Source organism: Corvus hawaiiensis, chromosome 6, assembly GCF_020740725.1.
Source record: "Corvus hawaiiensis isolate bCorHaw1 chromosome 6, bCorHaw1.pri.cur, whole genome shotgun sequence".
NCBI lineage: Eukaryota > Metazoa > Chordata > Aves > Passeriformes > Corvidae > Corvus > Corvus hawaiiensis.
In genome coordinates, this window is record NC_063218.1 from 11,238,973 (window position 1) to 11,257,425 (window position 18,453).

Here is an 18,453-nt window from a genome sequence, read left to right on the forward strand (position 1 = left end):
GAGGGCCACCAAGATAATCAGGGATTGAAGGGTTTGCCTCAGGAGGAGAAGCTGAGGCTTGTTCAACATGGAGAAGATATGGGTTTTGGGGGACCTTGGAGGATGGAGCCAGTGCTGCCTGATGGGATGATTACAGATAATAGGCAGAAGTTGAAACAATACAAGGCCAGGCTGGATTTAAGGAAAAACTTTTTTACAGTTTGGTCAGTCAAGAACAGATCAGAATCTCAGCAATCAGAACAGATTGCTCAGAGAAGCTGTGCAGTCCTTGAAGATTTTCAAGACCAAGCTGCATACAAAGAAGTTGGTCAGATCTCACAGCTGACCCTGCTTTCAGCTGGAGGCTGGACTGGATGAACATCGTAGGTGCCTTCCAACCTGAATTATCCTGTGATCTTTTGATCCTATTAGTTTTCTACTTTGCTTATGGTTCTAGTCTGCTCTTGGTCTCTCTTTGGGTCCATACATTTTTTTTCTTAATAGCATGTATCCAATTGCTTTTCTGGAAGGAGAAGAGATACTGGAAAGCAAGTACTGGAATTCCTTGGACTTCCTTTTGAAAGGTATTAACCCTATTTCTCTCTTTGGAATTTCTTTCATTTCTCAGTACCTGCTCCTCTTGGTATACCAATTTAATTGTCAGCGGTTCAAATATTATCTAGATAATTCTTCTATGATCTGTGGATGCATATGTCCTCCTTCCAGTCTGTATTTTTTTCCTAGCTGTTTTATTAAGTACTTGTTATAAATAAATGTACCAAAAAGATTCTGCTTCTCTAGTTGCTCAGGCATATTTTCCTTAATTTTCTTGTTAAAGATTATTTTTTAAATTGTTCTCTTATTCTTCTATTTTTCCTCTTTAATGTTTTGTCAGTTTGAGTGATATTTCACAGAATCACAGAATCACAGATCCCAGAATGGTTGGGGTTGGAAGGAACCTCTGGAGGTCATCTGGTCCCACCCCCTTTCTCCAGCAGGGCCACAGTGGAGACAGTTGCCCAGGTTCATGTCCAAATGACTTTTGATTATGTTCATGCGTGGAGACTCCACAACTCCCCTGGGAAACCTGTGCCATCACCCAGTCATCCTCATAGGAAAAAAGGTTTCTTGATGTTTAGATGAAAACTCCCAGGTTTCAGCTGATGCCCATTGCCTCTTATCCTGTTCATTGGGCACCACTAAAAACCTGTACACCTTCAGGTATTTATTTACACTAGGAACCTTCTTTACTCCAGGTTATACAGTCATCTCTGGGCATTTTTTAGTGCATGGAGTTATTTTACGATGCTTTAATTTCATACATAACAGAGAGCCTGCAAGAGTAAAGACCAGCAACTGAAGAAATCTCAAAACAGGTAGTTAATACAAACTATTCATATGCCTAGAGCTTTAGTTGGGCTGTATGTAGAATTACAGATTGACTGAGCAGACGAAGCCAATTTTTTCAGACCATGGTTCAGTGCTTTACTACCAAAAACTTTAAAATTAATATAAATTCCTCTATTAAAATTAGGTGTTTTTTTTTTTTTTCCTGTATTTTTCCTCATCTTTCAGTAAAAGTTTTAGTTTCAGCCTAGCTTTGTCTGCAGCAGGACACTTCTGCTTTGTTTTAGTATCCCCTACAAGCGCACAAACCTCTTGAAAGATGGTTCAGGGAACATTAATCAACAGGGACATACTCTACCCAGAAAAGATAATCTGTGAAGAGGTAGTACTAGACAGGTATTGTTTCTACACAGAAGTTACTCAACTCATGGCATGTAATGGACAGACAGACCCTGATTTGGTAAGTGAATGACCTTGTTTCTTTGTCAAAAAAAATTTATAATTTGAAAAATAAAGTCATCTTAAGTGGGAACAAGAAAGACAATTTCTTGAATATCTCCTGGGGAAAAAAGAGAGATACAATTTAAATCTACTTTGGGTAGTTTGAATTGTAGTGTTTGGTTAAATTAAAGACATTCAATTTAAACATCTGCAATTTTTTATAATGTGAAAATTTGAACCTTTATTTTCCAGATATGTCTGATTGAAATATATCTACATTTTAAAAGTTTTTTCCACTTTCCCAAGAAATGCATAAAGTTAATTTAATTTCTTTTAAGAAGGGGTTCATTGAAAATGGCAGTTTTCTGGTAGAGAATTGTCTGACATATTTTTAGCATTTTGTGTAAATAATTTAACTGAAATACCTCAGTTTTCATTCTGTAAGAGTGTTTATAAGGATAATTAGTTTGTATTTCTGAAACACTTAAAGACAAAGATTTCTCTCCAAATGGAATTATAAAAAATACTCTGGTAGTCTAAAAGACATCAATGAAATTCAAAGGCACTGTCAGGAATACCCTGAATCATGGATATAAATGAATAGTTGGTTTAATTAAGTAACTAAGATCTCTGTGGACTTTGTTGTTCAGAGTTATATCAGGCAGGAATTATGTACAAAAATATGTACACACCTTGTCTTTTCCTACTTAGGAATGGCATTTAATTTCATCTGTCACTTTACCATCAAGTCATTTGGGACTGTGAGGTACTTCTATACTCTGCCTCACACAGCTTTAGTTTTGACTCTCCTGGGAAATTTCGGATCATCAGCAGAAGATATAAAGTTTGTATTTGTGTTTGAGGTTGCTCAGGAGCAGGCTGAACAGCAGAGATTCCATCAGAGACCTGTTAACACCTTGCGAGCAACTTCTTCCCTTCTGACAATTGGCTGCTCATTCCTTCTTTTCCTTCCTAACTTGAAAAAAATCTAATAATGCTCAAGAGGACCATTGCTTTTGTGCCGTGGTAGCTTCTTTCTTTTAAAGGCCTGTGAATTTTCCCAAAGCTCCATGGAAATCCATGACATATGCACCAGGGTATCCAAGTATAGAATTACCACACTGCAGTTACCAGATCATCTTATCCATGTGCTCCTTTGGACAAGCCTAACACATTTTTGAGACATGACCTCCATCTGCAAATCTGCATTGATTCTTTCCCATTTAAAATCTCTGTCACAGCTGTAACTCCCATCATATTGCCATACATACTAGGGTAGATTTGTTAAAATTGCAGTCTTTGTCTTCTAAGATATTTGGATACTTATTCCTTGATTCCTCCAAGTATTACATTGCTTCTTCTTTTTTTTTTCATAGAAAAAGAAGGTAAAAGTGAACAAAATACCACTTATTTTTTCTGACTAAATCATTAGCACCAGAGAGTTCATTAAAGAATGCTTATAATGAAAACCAGATTCCAGAATTGTATTTTATGCAAGGAAAACAAAACAAAATGAAGAATTGTTTAAGGTAAGGTCCTGAATTTGTACTAATTAGTTACTAACCTGTAACTAATTAAATATTATTTTCTTTATGAGATCTCTGATATTCTTTTCTGTGTTTTGATTTTCAGATACATGTGTAGGCAACTTTTTTAAAAAGCAAATTAATCTAGGCTTTGGCTCTCACTCAGCTATGTCTGGCATATACACATCTGAGATCTGTAATAGAAGAGACTGTTTTAGAGACATGCACATTCACATCAGTATCATGTTTCTAAATTTCACAACAATCTTCATTTTCAGGCCTTCATATCTTGTATGTGCTAGATTTCCCTGTTGTGTCACTTGGGTTTTCTGCCTGTGGAGCACTGAGTAAAGCATCAGTAAATTCAGATGGAAATTGCCTGTGCTCTTGAGCTTTTCTGCTGTTGAAAGCGTAGCTTTAAACTTACAGAAATGGTGTAACTGCTGCCTGTTTCTAATTATTCCTGAAAAGCCAGTAAGAGGTAGTAGGAAGGGCCACTCAGGAGAATGATTCAGAGTGACCTGGAAGCTTTAGCTATTGTTCTTGGACTGATGACGTTCTCCTTGCTAAGCCTGACATCCGCTGCCCAGACCAAAGGTTGTTCGTGTGTCTGTTGCATCCTGTTCTGCCCAAGGCCCAAAATCACACTGAAGGGGGGTTCAGATCTATTACTTCTTAGAAGTAATAAAAATAAGGAAACAGAAGGGGCTTAAGGATGTGTTCTATTGGTAACAACGTCTGTGAAAAATTGAAATCTCTGCAGCTCATCAATGACATCAGCAGTTACCAAATATTTGAACCCATCACTGCTTCACTCTTATGACAAATGTTCAAAACTGGATGCTTGTATTTAAATAGGCTCCCGAATTTAAAATGATAATGAGTTTTTCAGATAGTGTGATGTTTAGCTGAGTTGTACCTCCTACCCATTCATTGAGATTTGTGGATATCCATCACTGAGAATTAACAACTTTACTGACACTAGGGCGACTAAATACAGATTTAAAAGTTTAACATTAGGCTAATAATTGTGTTAATATTTTCACCTATTTTCTAGAAAGTTTTCTTTTTTTATCTTAAAAACACCCACAGTGAGTAAAGCAATTTTTAAATGTCTTGGCCTGGTAGTTACAGCATCTTAGAATCATAGAATGTTTTGGGTTAGAAGGGACCTTAAAGATCATCAAGATCCAATCTCCCTGCCACTTTCCACTAAACCGCATTGCTCCAAGCACCATCCAGTCTGGTCTTGAACACTTCAGGAATGAGGCATCCACAACTTCTCTGGGCAGCCTGTTCCTGTGTCTCACTACCCTCTGGGTAAAGAATATCTTCCTTATATCTAATCTCTCCTCTTTTAGTTTAAAACCATTCCCCCTTGTCCTGTCGCTACCTGTCTGTGTAAAAAGTTGCACTCCCTCTTTTTAATAAGCCCTCTTTAGGTACTGGAAGGCCACAATGAATTCTTCCTGGAGTCTTCTCTTCTTCAGGCTGAACAACCCCAACTCTCTCAGCCTGTCTCTGTAGGAGAGGTGCTCCAGCCCTCTGATCCTTTTCATGGCCCTCTTCTTCACTCACTCTTAACAGGTCCATGTATTTCTTGTGTAGAGGACTCCAGAGCTGGATGCAGAACTCCAGGTGGGATCTCATGTGGGCAGGGTAGAGGGGCAGAACCACCTCCCTTGACCTGCTGCCCACACTGCTTTGGATGCAGCCCAGGAGTTAAAACATACTCCAAAAGTTTAGTATTGATACAATCAAACAAACAAAAAAAAATGGTGAAGATTTCTTAAAGACACGCAGAGTAGAAGCAAAATCCTACCAAAATGAAAAGCAAGTTTATTGCTTTTCCACACTTGCTGGTAAGAGGCAGTGAGAGAGAAAAGCCCTATATGAGCTGGCTGTAAAATGAGCAGTTTCAGTATGATTGTGTTTTATTTTATGTAGACAAGAAAATACATGAACAAGTGTGTATAAAATCCTTCATCTAACTTTGATTCTTGAGGAGTCTTCATCACTTGTAGCTTCCTGGCTGACTGCATTAATGCTACTATTTAATATGGATTGGATTCTTTTCTATTTCGTTTAACACTCTTCTCGCCTTTTCTTAAGTAAATCTCACTCATCCTACCTCCATTTCTCAATGATGTGTTTATTTTCACAGTTCTCTCAACCATCTCTTGCACAGGCAAACTCACTGACCATTTTTGAGTAACTTTTGAGACCCAAGTATGTACTTTCTTCACATGATCAGCTGGTAATTTAGAATCTAGGTCTCTTCATCCTCTTATTTCCTGGCAGCTTTGTCTAAAAACTATCATGAGGGCAGCCAGTCATCCTCAAGTGCTTCGTGCAAAAGCTGATCTCTACAGAACTCAGATAATCTTTGTCTTTAGGGATCTTCTTTATTGAATGCCTATTGTCCAGTGTTATGTGCTTACCTTAAGGTATATTTATTCAGTGTGTCACATGAGCATCTGCACAGCAGATAACAGCAATTTGTGGAACTTCAGTCGCAATCTGCAAATAACTCTTTTGTAATACAAGCTGCCTCATCCCTTGTGCTCAAAAAAGAGGAGCAAACATTGAAACATACAATGAAAATGAACTGATAACTTTACTATAGCTTAGTAACTTGGATTCCTTTTTCTAATTAAAATAGAAAGTTCTTCAACAGTAGAATAAAGATTCATGTTTTTCTTATCAGGGATAGTATTTACAACTAAAACTCCTGAAGATAACCATCTCCTGTGTTAAAATGCTTTTTTTGAAGTCACTGCCAAAAGCAGGCATAAGTTGTCCCCTTCCTATGTTCACTGTTGTACCAGTGATTTCTGTGCTGCCTCTGACATACCAGACACATGGCACTGCTGGTATTCAGATAAGATGAATTATGGCTTAGACCTGATATTTCTTTGTTAGTTTTACAGTATAGCATATAATTTTTTTAAAAATATAAACCCTAATAAAAGTCTCACATAAAGAAAGCTCTCAAATGGTCATAGGCTTAATGTCCCTCCATCCTTTTTACAGGAAGAAAAATGACTAAAACTTGAAGTCAGACTCTGGCATGCTTGAATACCATATGCCTGCACTATTGAGAGACTGGAGCAGAGTATCTGGAGAAAGATGAGAGAGTGTGGGTGGCAATAGAAAAAACAACCACGACTGTAAGTTAGCAAGATAATATCCTTACTTTCTTCTGTGGGTCTCAAGAGTGATTAAAAAAACATTGGTGTTTTAAAAATATTGCTGAGGACTACAGTGTGACTCATAATGCTTCAGAGAATGGAATTCTTGGAAGTTCCACTGTAATGCCAGATTTTAGAATGGAGGGCAGCAGAGCTGCAGAGAAGTAACATGAGGCTATGTTGATGGAGAAAGAACATCTCTAATGAAATTCAAGTGAGAGAGAAAGAAAGGGAAAAGAATGGGCCTGGGGACATATGACAAGACAATTACTTATACTGAGAACTGTTGCTTGCACTGATGGGAATGTTTCACTGCTTTTTGAGGTTTTATTGGCCAGCACGCCTGCCTACACGACAGTTTGTCATATGCACAGCAGGGGAAGATAAGTAATGTTGACCAATCAGACAATGAAAGCAATTACAAGAGAGTCCAAAAGTCCATCCTAGAGCTGACCTAAAAGTTTTGGATAAAACTTTTCTTCTTTCCTTCTTTTTATTTTCCTTTATTCTTTTGGGGTTTTCTTTGGGATTTTTGGGGTTTTGTTTGGAGTGTGTGTGAATTTCTGGTAAATTCAGTGTTTTTGTGAGGGAATGTATTGGCTAAATGTTGGGAAGCTTTCTCAAGTCAGAATAACCTTTCTGGTCAGAATAAAATAAAGAAGAATGTTTGTCATCTGGAATTAAATAGTAGCCTCACTGTTACGGCATGTACCTGATATTTTGCTTGATACTGTAACACAGCTGTTTTATATCCTCAGTAAGTAGCTTTGCTAGGAAAATGAACAGTCCAACCATTCCCCACAAGTGCTGATCAGTACCTCTTCTCTTAAAGTTCCAAGAAAATGGTTTGTGTATTTCACAGGCTATGACACTGTCCAGGTTATGGAATTTCCAGGTTCAGATCCATGGACATGGCCTGGGCTTGTACCAAAAAGTCCTCCTTTAAGTAAGTGTCCTCACTATCTGACAGCTGAGGTAGGATTGAATTCTCCCTATTGCTTATACTGGAAGCCGAAATGCTAAAATCTAGACTTTTTAATTATTATTTTTAGGTGCATTCTTATTATCTAGGTCTTTCCTATAAACTCTAGTTTGTGCATACTATTAAATAAAAGATGTTGGTTCAGAGTTCTGAAATGTGTCAATGGCTTAAAGATGGATAATTCTGCTGTCTGGATAGAAACTTTGTATATCTTGTAAACATTTAATGATTATTTGTCTGATAATTTGCATCTAAGAAATGCAATTACTTGATATTTGGTATTTCCTCTCTGAAAAAAGAAAGCCATATAATCAGCAGGGGAGCAAATATGACACCGTTTATGTAAGTGATGGTTCTATATCACAGCTGAATAAATATCCTATGTGAACAAATAGTTGATACATTCTTGGGTGAAATTTCTTCATGTAATTTGATCGATGAAGTGTGTGGATAAATTAACTGATCATAACCAGTTCCTGAGCAATTCATGAACAGGAAGAAACACTGCAGAAGAGGGAATTTGAATAATGTGTGTTTTGTTTCATTTGAATAACAGGAAAATGTATATTTTTGAGTTGGCCAAAATGGAAAATGAAGTCTTAATTTTTTTTTCCTAGAAAATTTAATCTAGTTACATTTAGAAATGAAACGTCTTAAATGAAAAAGGTGGTCTATTATGAAAATGAGCACAGGGTTTTTTTGTTTTACTTTTAGTGTTTTTATGGTATAATGAATTCTTAGTGGACTAATTTTGCAGTTTTCAGATGGATGACACATGGATTTTAACCAGGTTGAAATGGCAATTGTGTAGATTAAAAATTTGATTAAAAATTTGTCCAGTTTTCCTGGGCTTACAATCTACCACTTCCTTATTTCCCAAAGCAGCGAATTGAGAAATATTTATTCATTATGGGATTAATGCAACTAATTTTCTCTCATATTGCCTGTCATCCAGTAAATTTCATAATATGTGACCACAGCCAGGCTATTATGATCTCAGAGTCAGCAGTACAATCTACAATGCATGATGATAGCAGGTTCTCAGATAAACAGGACTTTGGACATAATGAAAAAATGCACCAAAAATTTGAGTAAACAGCAGCAAGTCAATCTGCATCTTCTCAGTTTGTGTAGGAGATAAGTTGGAGCTGGGAAACATTTTCTGTTATGTGCATTAATGGATGTACAACTCATCCAATCACTCGGGAGCTAATACTGCACTTTTCCGTTCTATGCATAAAAAATGTCATGCCAAATGACTCTGAGTGGTATCCATAATGATGAATTTACAGCCATCAGTAAGGAGACTTCTTCGATTGCCTGCATTAAAGCAGCAGATGATTATGATCCCATCCAGTGATGCTTTTCCTTGGCCTTATTAAAAAAGAACAGCATACAAGGCAATCATACCCTTGGGTGTCTTTTGACTTACTCAAAAGTATGACTTAAGTGTTGATTTCTTTTCTGAAAAAGCCCAAATTCCATTTTGCAATGATGACACATCCATCGTCTAAAAACAAATGACATGGGAATTGCAATGAATGCCCTGATTGCTCACCTGGTAGCAAAAATAGCACCAGGTTTCAGAGACAATATTTATCTGTGCATGTCTGTCACTGCTGTGCATGGGAATAGATAATCCTCTCCCTCTTCTCATTGTCCCACAGTTTGGCCCTTATCTCACACATTTGTAATACAGTGCTGCAGTCTCTCAGAGACCTCAGTGGCTTCTTTCCCACCATCTGGCCCTTGAACCACTGTCTTACTTCATTGAGCAAGAGGGGCTTGACAGATCTAGGAATGAGCTGTGAGACAGTGTTCAATAACTGAAAAGATAGAATAAAGTCTGATTTTCCTTTTTGTCAAGTCTCTTTTCTTGGGATTAGATTTATTAACAAAACAGAAGGTTCCAAAGTGATTTAATATTGGCACAGAATATGTGGTAAAAGAAAAAGGAGATATTTCCAGCTTCAAGCAGTGTCTGCAGGAAGTGCTAATATACATCTCTCTGGGTAGCTTCCTATCCAGCCTTAGAAAACAGATGTATTTCTATGGTACATATCAGTTTGTTTCAGTTCTACTGGTAAATCACTATGGAGTTCCTCCAGACCTGTCTTTGTGTTCATGACAATGCAGTAGAAGAGTTTTACTCAGTCAGTAAAAAAAATACAAAATGCAAGGTCCATGACATTTCTTCCTCAATCTGCTCTTTTTTCTTCCATTCTGTCCCTCCCAGTAGATAACTTCCGGAATGTATAATGGCTGAAGGAATCAACTGAAGACATCTCATGGGAATAGGAGAGGTCTTGCCAGTCAGTTCTGGGGAACAGTTCCAAATTCTTCTGTTGCATATGCTTACCATACCTTTGCTCTAATCAGGTAGATAGAACAGTTGACTCCTTTTGATGTCATGGTAGTTTATTTTGTAACAGATACTTCTGTCAGCTAAACACTGTCAGAGACAGATGTGCATGACCATCAAAAAAATTAGAGCCCAACATAATCATTCCAGTGGCATGTGCTCTAGAGAAGGCAATATACAGTTAAAAGGAAAAAAAAGATTAAATGAAATAGAGGGAACTAGACAACCGAGTTTCATTTAATCTCTTCAATTTCCCCAGAACTGTTCCTTATTCACCAACACACACACAATGGACGTGTTTCACTTCTGAGTGGGAAGAAATAGAAATTAACTTAGTCATTTAAAAATTTTTTTTGTATATTTATGACTTCTTGGAATAACTATTTCATTCCATAAAATGCACAAGTCCCTGCCTCTCCCTTTCCAATGTTCCAAAACCACTCTGGGCTAATTTTGATCTCTGCAATTGTATGTGTCTGTGTTAGTGGCACAGTATGTTCTCTGTGTCCACGTGCTGCAAATCTCATTGACAGCAGCCTTGCGCCCTATTCTTTCCTGATTGTCCTTCATCACAACTGGAAAGTGATCAAATAAACAGTATTTTTTCTTGCATGGAATTGTGCAACTTTCAGAATTTCTTCAGCTCAGTGTCATAGTTTTTTTAAGAATCACTTCCATTACAAGAGTTATTGTAAGTCATAACATATACATAAATTTTTATTTTTAACTTAATAAAATGTATTTTTAATAAACATATATTTTAAATTTTATCCAGATGTTATGAAATTTTTTTTTTTTTCTTAGAAATTATTCTCGCTATCAGGTCTTTGGCACTAAAGATACCTTTGGCATAATTATGCCTACAAAGTTATATGAACTTAGAGAAAGCTCTGGAAGATGTTTAGATGCAAAATTTTTTGAATTTGTGATACTTGAAGTGAGGTTCTGTGCAGTGACACCTCATTTAATTTCTGTAATGTGGTACATAATTTGAGGAATTATGCCTGATAACCTCTAGTGATTAAATGAATATACTGAATTTTGTCCACTGCGAGGGATGGACTGGGATTAGCTCAGTTGGTTAGAGCATGGTACTAGTAATGCCAGGGTTGTGTGTTTCATCCCCATATAGGCCATTCACATGCATTGAACTCAACAATCCTTGTGGGTCCCTTCCAGCACAGAATATGCTGTGATTCTGAATGTATATCCTGACTGACTCTTCAGGCAAGAAAAGCAAGACAGAAGAAAAATAGAAATATGACCCTAAAAATCCAGCCTGGGCTGCCTTGGAATGGAATGTGAAAATCTGGTCACATGCAGACTGCTCAAGCACTAGTTGTTCATAAACCTAAGATGATGAGAGAGAGAAGATGGCCATAAAAGAATGAAAGTTTTACCATGATTCTTACCGTCATTACCGTCACCTACTGAAACCCCTCATTGCTAGGAGTATCAGTAAAATCTAAATCTGTTAATAATTTTTCATAATGCCCATTACTTTATAAGGGATAATGGAACGCTATTCTGCTCGGGACCATGTTCCAGTTCATTCTTGAAGACTCCAGTAAGAAATGCAGCTCTTGGACGGCTTTATCAGACTTTCAGGGATCACCTCCATGTCGGGGTAATTCTGGGCACTGGAGGATGATCTGTAGGGGGTTTAGCTACCTTGCCCCATATGGCCATGTCATAAAGGTCCTTTTAAGATGGAGGATATTTATTGCTTGAAAGGAAATGGAAGCAAGTGCTTCCATGAGCAAAGTCAGGATGAAACCATTAACTTGAAAAAGAGAGATGAAACAACATACAGGCCTGATCTTTTAAGTTTGATTGGCACAGGAACTGCATAGACCAGACTGAGGGAGCCTTACTTTTGAGGGCATAAGCCCTGAGAAGGATTCTCATGCGAAACATATTAGGTGAAGGATTTTAACCTTGTCCTGCATTGCATTTTCACCCAGGAGGTACTGAATACTGTTTGCAATTCTAGTTAAGATGTTTTTGGCCGTTGAGTGTTAGTGCATTTACCACTGTAAACCATTTCCAAAATCTCTGAAGAAGTAGATGGAAGGCCAAGAAGATGAGAAATACGTAAGTTTGTCAATTAAGTTGAGGTCATAAATGAACCCCTTTTCAAGAGGCATCATCAAACATTTGTCTGAAAAGAGAAATTTGCAAAGAGGGAAGCAGGTGTCAAATTCCCTTTTGGCAGCTGGATCTTAAAAGCAATTAGGATGAAAAGCTACCTGACCTAAAACTCAAGACGCCAAGAGGATGTGCCTTAACAAGTAGAGGGAAACACATATCGATGGGGTTTACAACTCTCATGCTGTAGGGAGGATGCAGAAAGATGAGGAAATGTGCTGACACGCCTAAATTGTGGCAGGACATAGGACACTGGCACTGGTGGTGAGGAGGAACTTGAGAATGATTTTTGAGCGCTGTATGTAAACAGCTGTCTGTCTTCCGCAGTGTGCTGTAGAAAAATAGAGGTTTTGAACCATTAGAAAAGCAAAGGAAGTGCAATAGCCCAGATTTTGATCATAATTACACCCAGGTGGTTCTGAAGTGACTACACCCGTGTCATTGAAGTCACACCAGTGCAAAACTTGTGTGAGAACTGAATCGAGCTCTTTGTTTTCTTGCATTTGTGTACCAAAAGAGTACTCGAACAGCTCTTAGTAAATAATAAATTAATAATGATATAATGATCTCTCTTATGACTGGAAGAAGTACAGAAAAATTAGTATCAGAATAAGAATTTGCTTGCAAGATTATTTTAATGTGTAATTTCTACATTTTTATTGAATATAGGATGCTTTGCTGGACTAATTTTAATTTCTGGACCAATTAAAATTTTTATTTCAAATATCAGAAACATCCAATGTAGTCAGATAGTACATGGTGAACAATAGAAAACCTACAACATATAGCTCATAGTTCAAATGAGCAAGACCTCTGGTCTTTGCATGGCAAAATACCTTTAAATCCCCAGCAGAAAGTAGTAATGAAAACAACTAACGAACGCAAGTGCTTTTTCTGTCTCCCTGCTGTAAAGCAAATAATATTTTGGTAGTTAGTTTCATTTGTGTTTCCCCATTTGTGCCTCAGAATACACCAGATTGCAATGTTACATCACATTTTTAATGACTGGAACCATGTCCTGAGATCCCCCTCTGACCACACCACAACTTCCTTCTTTCTTTTCTCCTCCTGGCTAGAGGACTGTATGTAATTATGATGAGGACATAATTCAATTAATTATTGACAGAACATGTAATCGCCACTCAGATCTCTCTCTGATAAATCTCTCTGCGCTCTCTGACTTCTGTTTGTCGTGCACCAGGGAGGTGGAAAGGCACTAAAAATGCGTTTTAAAGATAGGACGTTTCTCAATCCTTTGTATCAGTCGGAGAGGCTTCTGCTGCCCTGGGCTCTTTAGATGTACAGCGTATTGTTCTCATCTGTGCTAAACAAGTATCCCCGAGAAAGCTCAGTGGGAAGGAGGCTTATGATTCATTTTAAGTGGAGGATATAATAGGAGCAGATAACTTTGATTTGTGCAAAGGAAAAGTGTGATCTCTTTCAGGGATTCCAGGAATTCATAGCAATTTTTTCTTCTGTTGCTGATTAAAGAGAAAGTGATAAATAAGAGCTCTGTGTTCGGTTTAAAGGAGGAATGTAGCTTTAGAAAGCTGACTTATTTAGGGAAAAAAAAAATCCTGACCTCATATAGCCTTTGACCAAGATCTGCTAGTAGTAGAGAGCAAAGATGAGGCTGTTTCTGTTATTATTAAAGCCCACAGTGACTATTTCTGTCTGTATGACTGGAAAATGTCCTGGGGGCCAGGCCGGGGTGGGGATGTGCCCGGGTCTTGCCCGTAACTTCAGATTACAACTAAAGCTTGCCAAAAGCTTATAAAGGAAAGAGATAACAAGGTTAGAAAACAAAGAATGGCTTTATTGTAAAGTAAGGAAAACTAAGCTGTACAAAAACCCAAAAAGAACAAAAAAAACCAAACCAAAAAAACAACAACCATAGAAAAAGAGTAATCGCGTACACAGCGGCTACCCCTATAGCCGAGAGAGGAGACTCGCTGGTCCTCTGCCTTTGGTTTTCACGGCACAACGTGCGTGGGGCTGGGAAAGGCGCTGCGGGGCAGGGCCAGGGCCGGGACCGCGCTGGGAGCCGCGGGCAGCAGGGCGGAGCGGGGGACTCTGCTGTCCCGCAGCGGGGCAGGGCGCGCTTTGTTGGGGCTCGGGAGTCTGGTACCAGGGAGGAGCGCTCATTCGTCCCTCGTAGGGTGGCGGGAGGGAGCCGAGGCTGGTGTACCCATGCACCAGGAGGGAGGCACTGACGGGGACAGGCTCAGGCACCCACACCTTTGCCATGCCTGGGCGGGCGCTGCTCGTGCCGGGGGAAGCGGGGTGATGCCCTGCCGCAGCCTGTCCTGCTGGCGCTGTCGCCGAGGCTCCCCTCCGCTCCGGGACTTCGCAGAGGGCTCTGTGCTCGGCGTCCAGAGCCCAGCCAGGGGAAGCAAGCCCACCTCGGGGTGGGCTCTCGCCCCGCCGCCCCAGCATCAACCGTAGACGCCTGAGCCGGGCGGAACCGGTGCAGCCCTGAGCCCAGTGCCGGGGAGTGAGCTCTTGGGGGCAGCGGGAAGGTGAAGAAGGGCTGAATAGGTTTCGAGCCCGTCAGAGCAGGCACAATGGCCAGGAGGGTCGGGAAGCCCGAAACGGGCACCTGAGCTGGATCTTTTAACACCTCAGCAGAGCGGCCCGATTTCCAGGGGGGCTGCGGGGGCGAAGGGGACCGATGAGCGGGGTCGGAGCATCTGATTTCTCTGTGAGGGACCACTCGGTGCTGCTTTTGTTGCGAGGAGTGGCGGGTGTGGTTACGCGTGCTGGTCTAAACCGTGAATGTTGAGAGATAGGAACACTGCGGGTCCGGAGGAACATTGTCAAGACAGGGGCTACAACGCCCTTGCAAACAGCTTCCCGCAGGTTTAGTTTAGCACAGCGGGCGCGGCTCGCTGCCCAGCTGCGGAGAGCGACGTCCGCGGCTTGCCCTGCCTCCGGGCCGTGCACCCCTCTCCAAAACTTAGGGGTTTAACAGCTGGGGCGCCTCGTCCTGCTGCTGTCAAGGACGTGGAGGCGTTCAGAGGGGTCACGGTTGGTCCTTAAAAACCCGCTGTTTCTGGGCGGCTTTGCACGGCTCCTGCGTAGGTTGCGGGATGCTCTCCACGCCCTTTCTCACCTGTCTGGCTCCAAGGGAGCAAGGTCCAGAACCCTGCACCCTTTGAAGCGCAGCTGCCGGCCCCCGGGGATGGGGCTGAGCCTCGCACGGCCGGGCTGGGCGCTGCCGTCCTGCCCGAGCCCCTCAGCCCCGCTTCGCCGCAGGTGCGGTTCGCGCTGCCCCCGTCCGGGCTCCGGTCCGGCACCACCTGCGTGCCCGAGAGGGCTCTCCCGCCCAGGACGGCTTTCCCCAGCCTGTGTTTTTGGTCGGGACTCACTTGCCTGCACGGCGCTGGTCTGCCCTGCACCTTCACCCTCCAGAACTTAGGGCTCAGTCCGGGGCCACCTCGCCGGGGTCACTGAGGGAGCACGCGGTCTTCCTGACCGGTCTCCTCCCCCAGGAGGTTTGGATTTCCCCCTGGGGACACCCAGTACTCTCCCTTTCCTCCGGGTCGCGGGCGGTGGCGCGCTCCTGCCGCCGCCGAGCCAGAGCTCACCGCCCCCGAGCCCCCGGCAGCGCATCCTCTCCCGCCTGCCGCTCCGCCTGCCCTTCCTCGGCTGCGTGTTGCGGTGGGGGTGTTGCGAGGTAGGCAAAAGGGAAAGTGAACGTAGCGGTCTGAAGATAGAGAAAGGCAGTCAAGCTTAGACGTGTAGTTACTCAACCTTTATTATTTAAAAAAATTCATAAAAAAAAGGAAGGTGAACGAACGTCTTACAAAACCCCCCCACATAAATAGGACATTCCGTCCAGCTCTGGCTATTGGCAGTTCTAGTATTTGACAACATCAGACGCGATTTCCTGGCATTAGAGAAACCCATTTCAAAATCGGTCATCACAAAGAAATACTAGAAATCCCAGTTAGCACTTGCTAGGCAGCACGGAGCACTTGTACACAACTTTTCAGACACACACCCGCGCACACACGCAGCTGGGAACAGATCCTGTAGGAAGAGAGCCTCCTTAAAAAATAGTAAACCCTTCTCAAAACCCCCCCCCCCCAAAACCACCAAACAAACAAAAAAAAAGAAAGAAAGAGAGTTGTTATTTACAAAACGCACATGGAAATACAGTATTGACAGACCGTGGCTGGCAAATCAACATGATTTGAATAAAGAAAGGACTATGGCACGTCTTGCTCGAAAGCTCGCACAGCAGCCTCCTTCGAGTGTCCCCGCGGGAAGACAGCTCCTGCCACCCGCGACGCAGTGCCTTCTCCCTCCCCACCTCTCCTCCCGCCCTCCCTCGCCTCTCCACCCCTGCGCTTCTTGCCAGGTCCTTTTTACACTTGGATGACCACCGTGCTGGGGCTCTGGAGCCGGGTTTTGTACTGGTCTAGCCAGGTCCTCAGCTCCGAGATCTTGTAGCCCTCTGGTCCTCTGCCTCCCTGGTACATCACCTTCTCCTCCTGGATGATGTAGAGCCTCTCGAAGTAGGCACCGTAGGCGGCGCTGGAAGCATTGTCCATGGTGTCCACGGCCAAGGGGCAATCGGGCGCCCCTTCCCTCATCAGCTGAGCTGCCCGCAGCCTGTCCTGGAGGCACTGGTGCTTGGGGATGTTGTAGGCTGCGTCCGAGCTGACCCAGCCGTCGGACGGGTGTGCTTCTTCGATGTACACCAGCAGGAAGTCGGCAATGTCCACGAAGTGCGCGGCTAGGCGCTGGAAGGACCTCAGGCGGGCCATGAACGGGGGTCAGGTGCAGCTGCCGAAGTTGAGGATGAGGGGTCTCTTGCCGCGGGCGAAGTCCAGGATGCGGAGCCTCTTCTGCCCGTCCAGCTGGATCACCTCGGGGTTAGGGGCCAAGGAACCCACGTGCGCCGACTTGAAGAAGTCCAGTTTCTGCCCGTGCCACACGGCTTTCAGCGACTCCAGCGTGAACATACGGTTGGAGTCGGACACGCAGACCGGGGGGTCGTCGGGGGGCGGCCCCTCGTTGGCGCTGGCCACCTCCTCCGCCGTGGGCATTGTCAGCATCTTCTTCCTAATGCACAGAAAATCCAGGAGCCAGAGCATCACGGCAGTGAGAAGGAAGCGGGGAAAGAGGAGGATGCAGGCGGCCGCCTGGGTGAGCAGCTGCAAGGTGTGAACGCCGAGGGAGTGGAGCATCGCAGCGGCTTGTGCTGCAGGGCGCTGGCTGCCGGGGGGCCCCCACGCACCCTGCGTGCCGGGGTCTGTGCAGCACAGCTGAGATCCCGCTTCTCTTTAAGCCCATTTTATAGTCAGGGATTTAAATGAAAAGTGACTCCACCTCCGGCCAGAACCCGCCCCTCTGGAACTTGAGCCTGGGGATTACCTACCCCTCCACTCTAATGACCTAAAAATACACAGACAAAAGGGGAGAGAGCCCCGGCGGGAGCCGCGAGGGACGTGCAACGGAGCAGTGTGCAGCCGCTATCAGGCAGGGCAGAGAGTCCGACACAGGGCACTGCCGGGGTCCCCGGCCTCAGATAGCGGCGGGCGCTCAGAGACAGCCCCGCCAAGGACAATGCAACAGGCACAGCCCGCCCCCGGCCCGGGTCCCCACAGGTTGTACGGGCGCGGGGCCGGGGCGGGAGCCGGCGCCGGGGCCGTCCCGGCAGCGCCTGCAGGTGACAGGGACGGGCCGCCCTCGCCGCGTCCTTTCCCGCGCCTTCTTCCCCTCCCCGCCCCGGCAGCCCGGTCGCCCCCTGGGCACAGCCTCCGCCCCACCGCACGCCCCGGTGCCGCGGGAGCACCCGGGTCTCGAACCCGTGGCCGCATCATCCGGCGGCGGCGGCGGGACGGGCGGTGGGCGCTGCCCCGGCCCCCCGCTCCCCCGGGGCCCGCTTTGGGCGGGCCGGGCCCCGGCGGCCGCGTCAGCCCCGGCACGGGGGGCACCAGGTGGGCGCGGGCCCGTGGGCGCTGCCCCGGGCGGAGGAGGGGCGCGGGCGGCCGCCAGAGGGAGCTGTTGGCCGAGAAGCGGCGGCGGCGGCGGGAGCGCGGGGCCCTCAGCCCCGGCCGGGGTGTCCGCGCCCGGCCCCGGCCCCGGCCCCGGCCCCGGCCCCGGCACCTGCCCTGGCCCCGGCACCTGCCCCCGCGGCACTCGGGAATACGGGGCTGCATCGCGGGCGCCGCAGGGCCGGGGCTGCGGGGAGCGCCACAATGGGTGGGCAGAGGGGACGGTGCAGGCGACAGGACAGCGCTGCGTCTGCGATGTCCCGCTGCTCACTGGGGTCCTGCTGCTTCCAGGTGAGCAGCGAGTCAGCGCAGATACTCCTTTACGGCGTCCCAGGAGGAGCCAGCAGTACTTTTCTGCACCTGTCAAGTGACATGCAAACACAAGCCTCTCACTGGACTAGGTCTGGCAAAATCCTTGAGCTGAGGGCTGAAGTGTTACCTCACGGGCATGGCCAGGTGACCTGTGTGCTGT

General features: G+C 44.4%; 1 protein-coding gene and 1 long non-coding RNA gene across 6 annotated transcripts in view; one reads left to right on the plus strand and one right to left on the minus strand.

The window, feature by feature from the left end:
• Window positions 1-18,453, plus strand: part of LOC125328036 — a 75,810-nt gene that overhangs the window by 44,199 nt on the left and 13,158 nt on the right. For 2 of the 5 annotated variants that reach the window (XR_007204506.1, XR_007204507.1), the window contains exons 5-6: window positions 3,144-3,296; window positions 6,327-6,463. This is a non-coding gene — a long non-coding RNA (uncharacterized LOC125328036). Of the gene's footprint in view, window positions 1-483; window positions 564-1,613; window positions 1,787-3,143; window positions 3,297-6,326; window positions 10,441-18,453 lie in introns of those variants that run through there. The other 3 variants (XR_007204505.1, XR_007204504.1, XR_007204503.1) reach the window with 3 other exon arrangements.
• DIO3 (iodothyronine deiodinase 3) lies at window positions 15,716-17,492 on the minus strand. Its single transcript, XM_048308214.1, has one exon. The coding sequence runs from the start codon at window positions 17,169-17,171 to the stop codon at window positions 16,347-16,349; it is 825 nt and encodes a 274-aa protein (XP_048164171.1). The 5' UTR covers window positions 17,172-17,492; the 3' UTR covers window positions 15,716-16,346.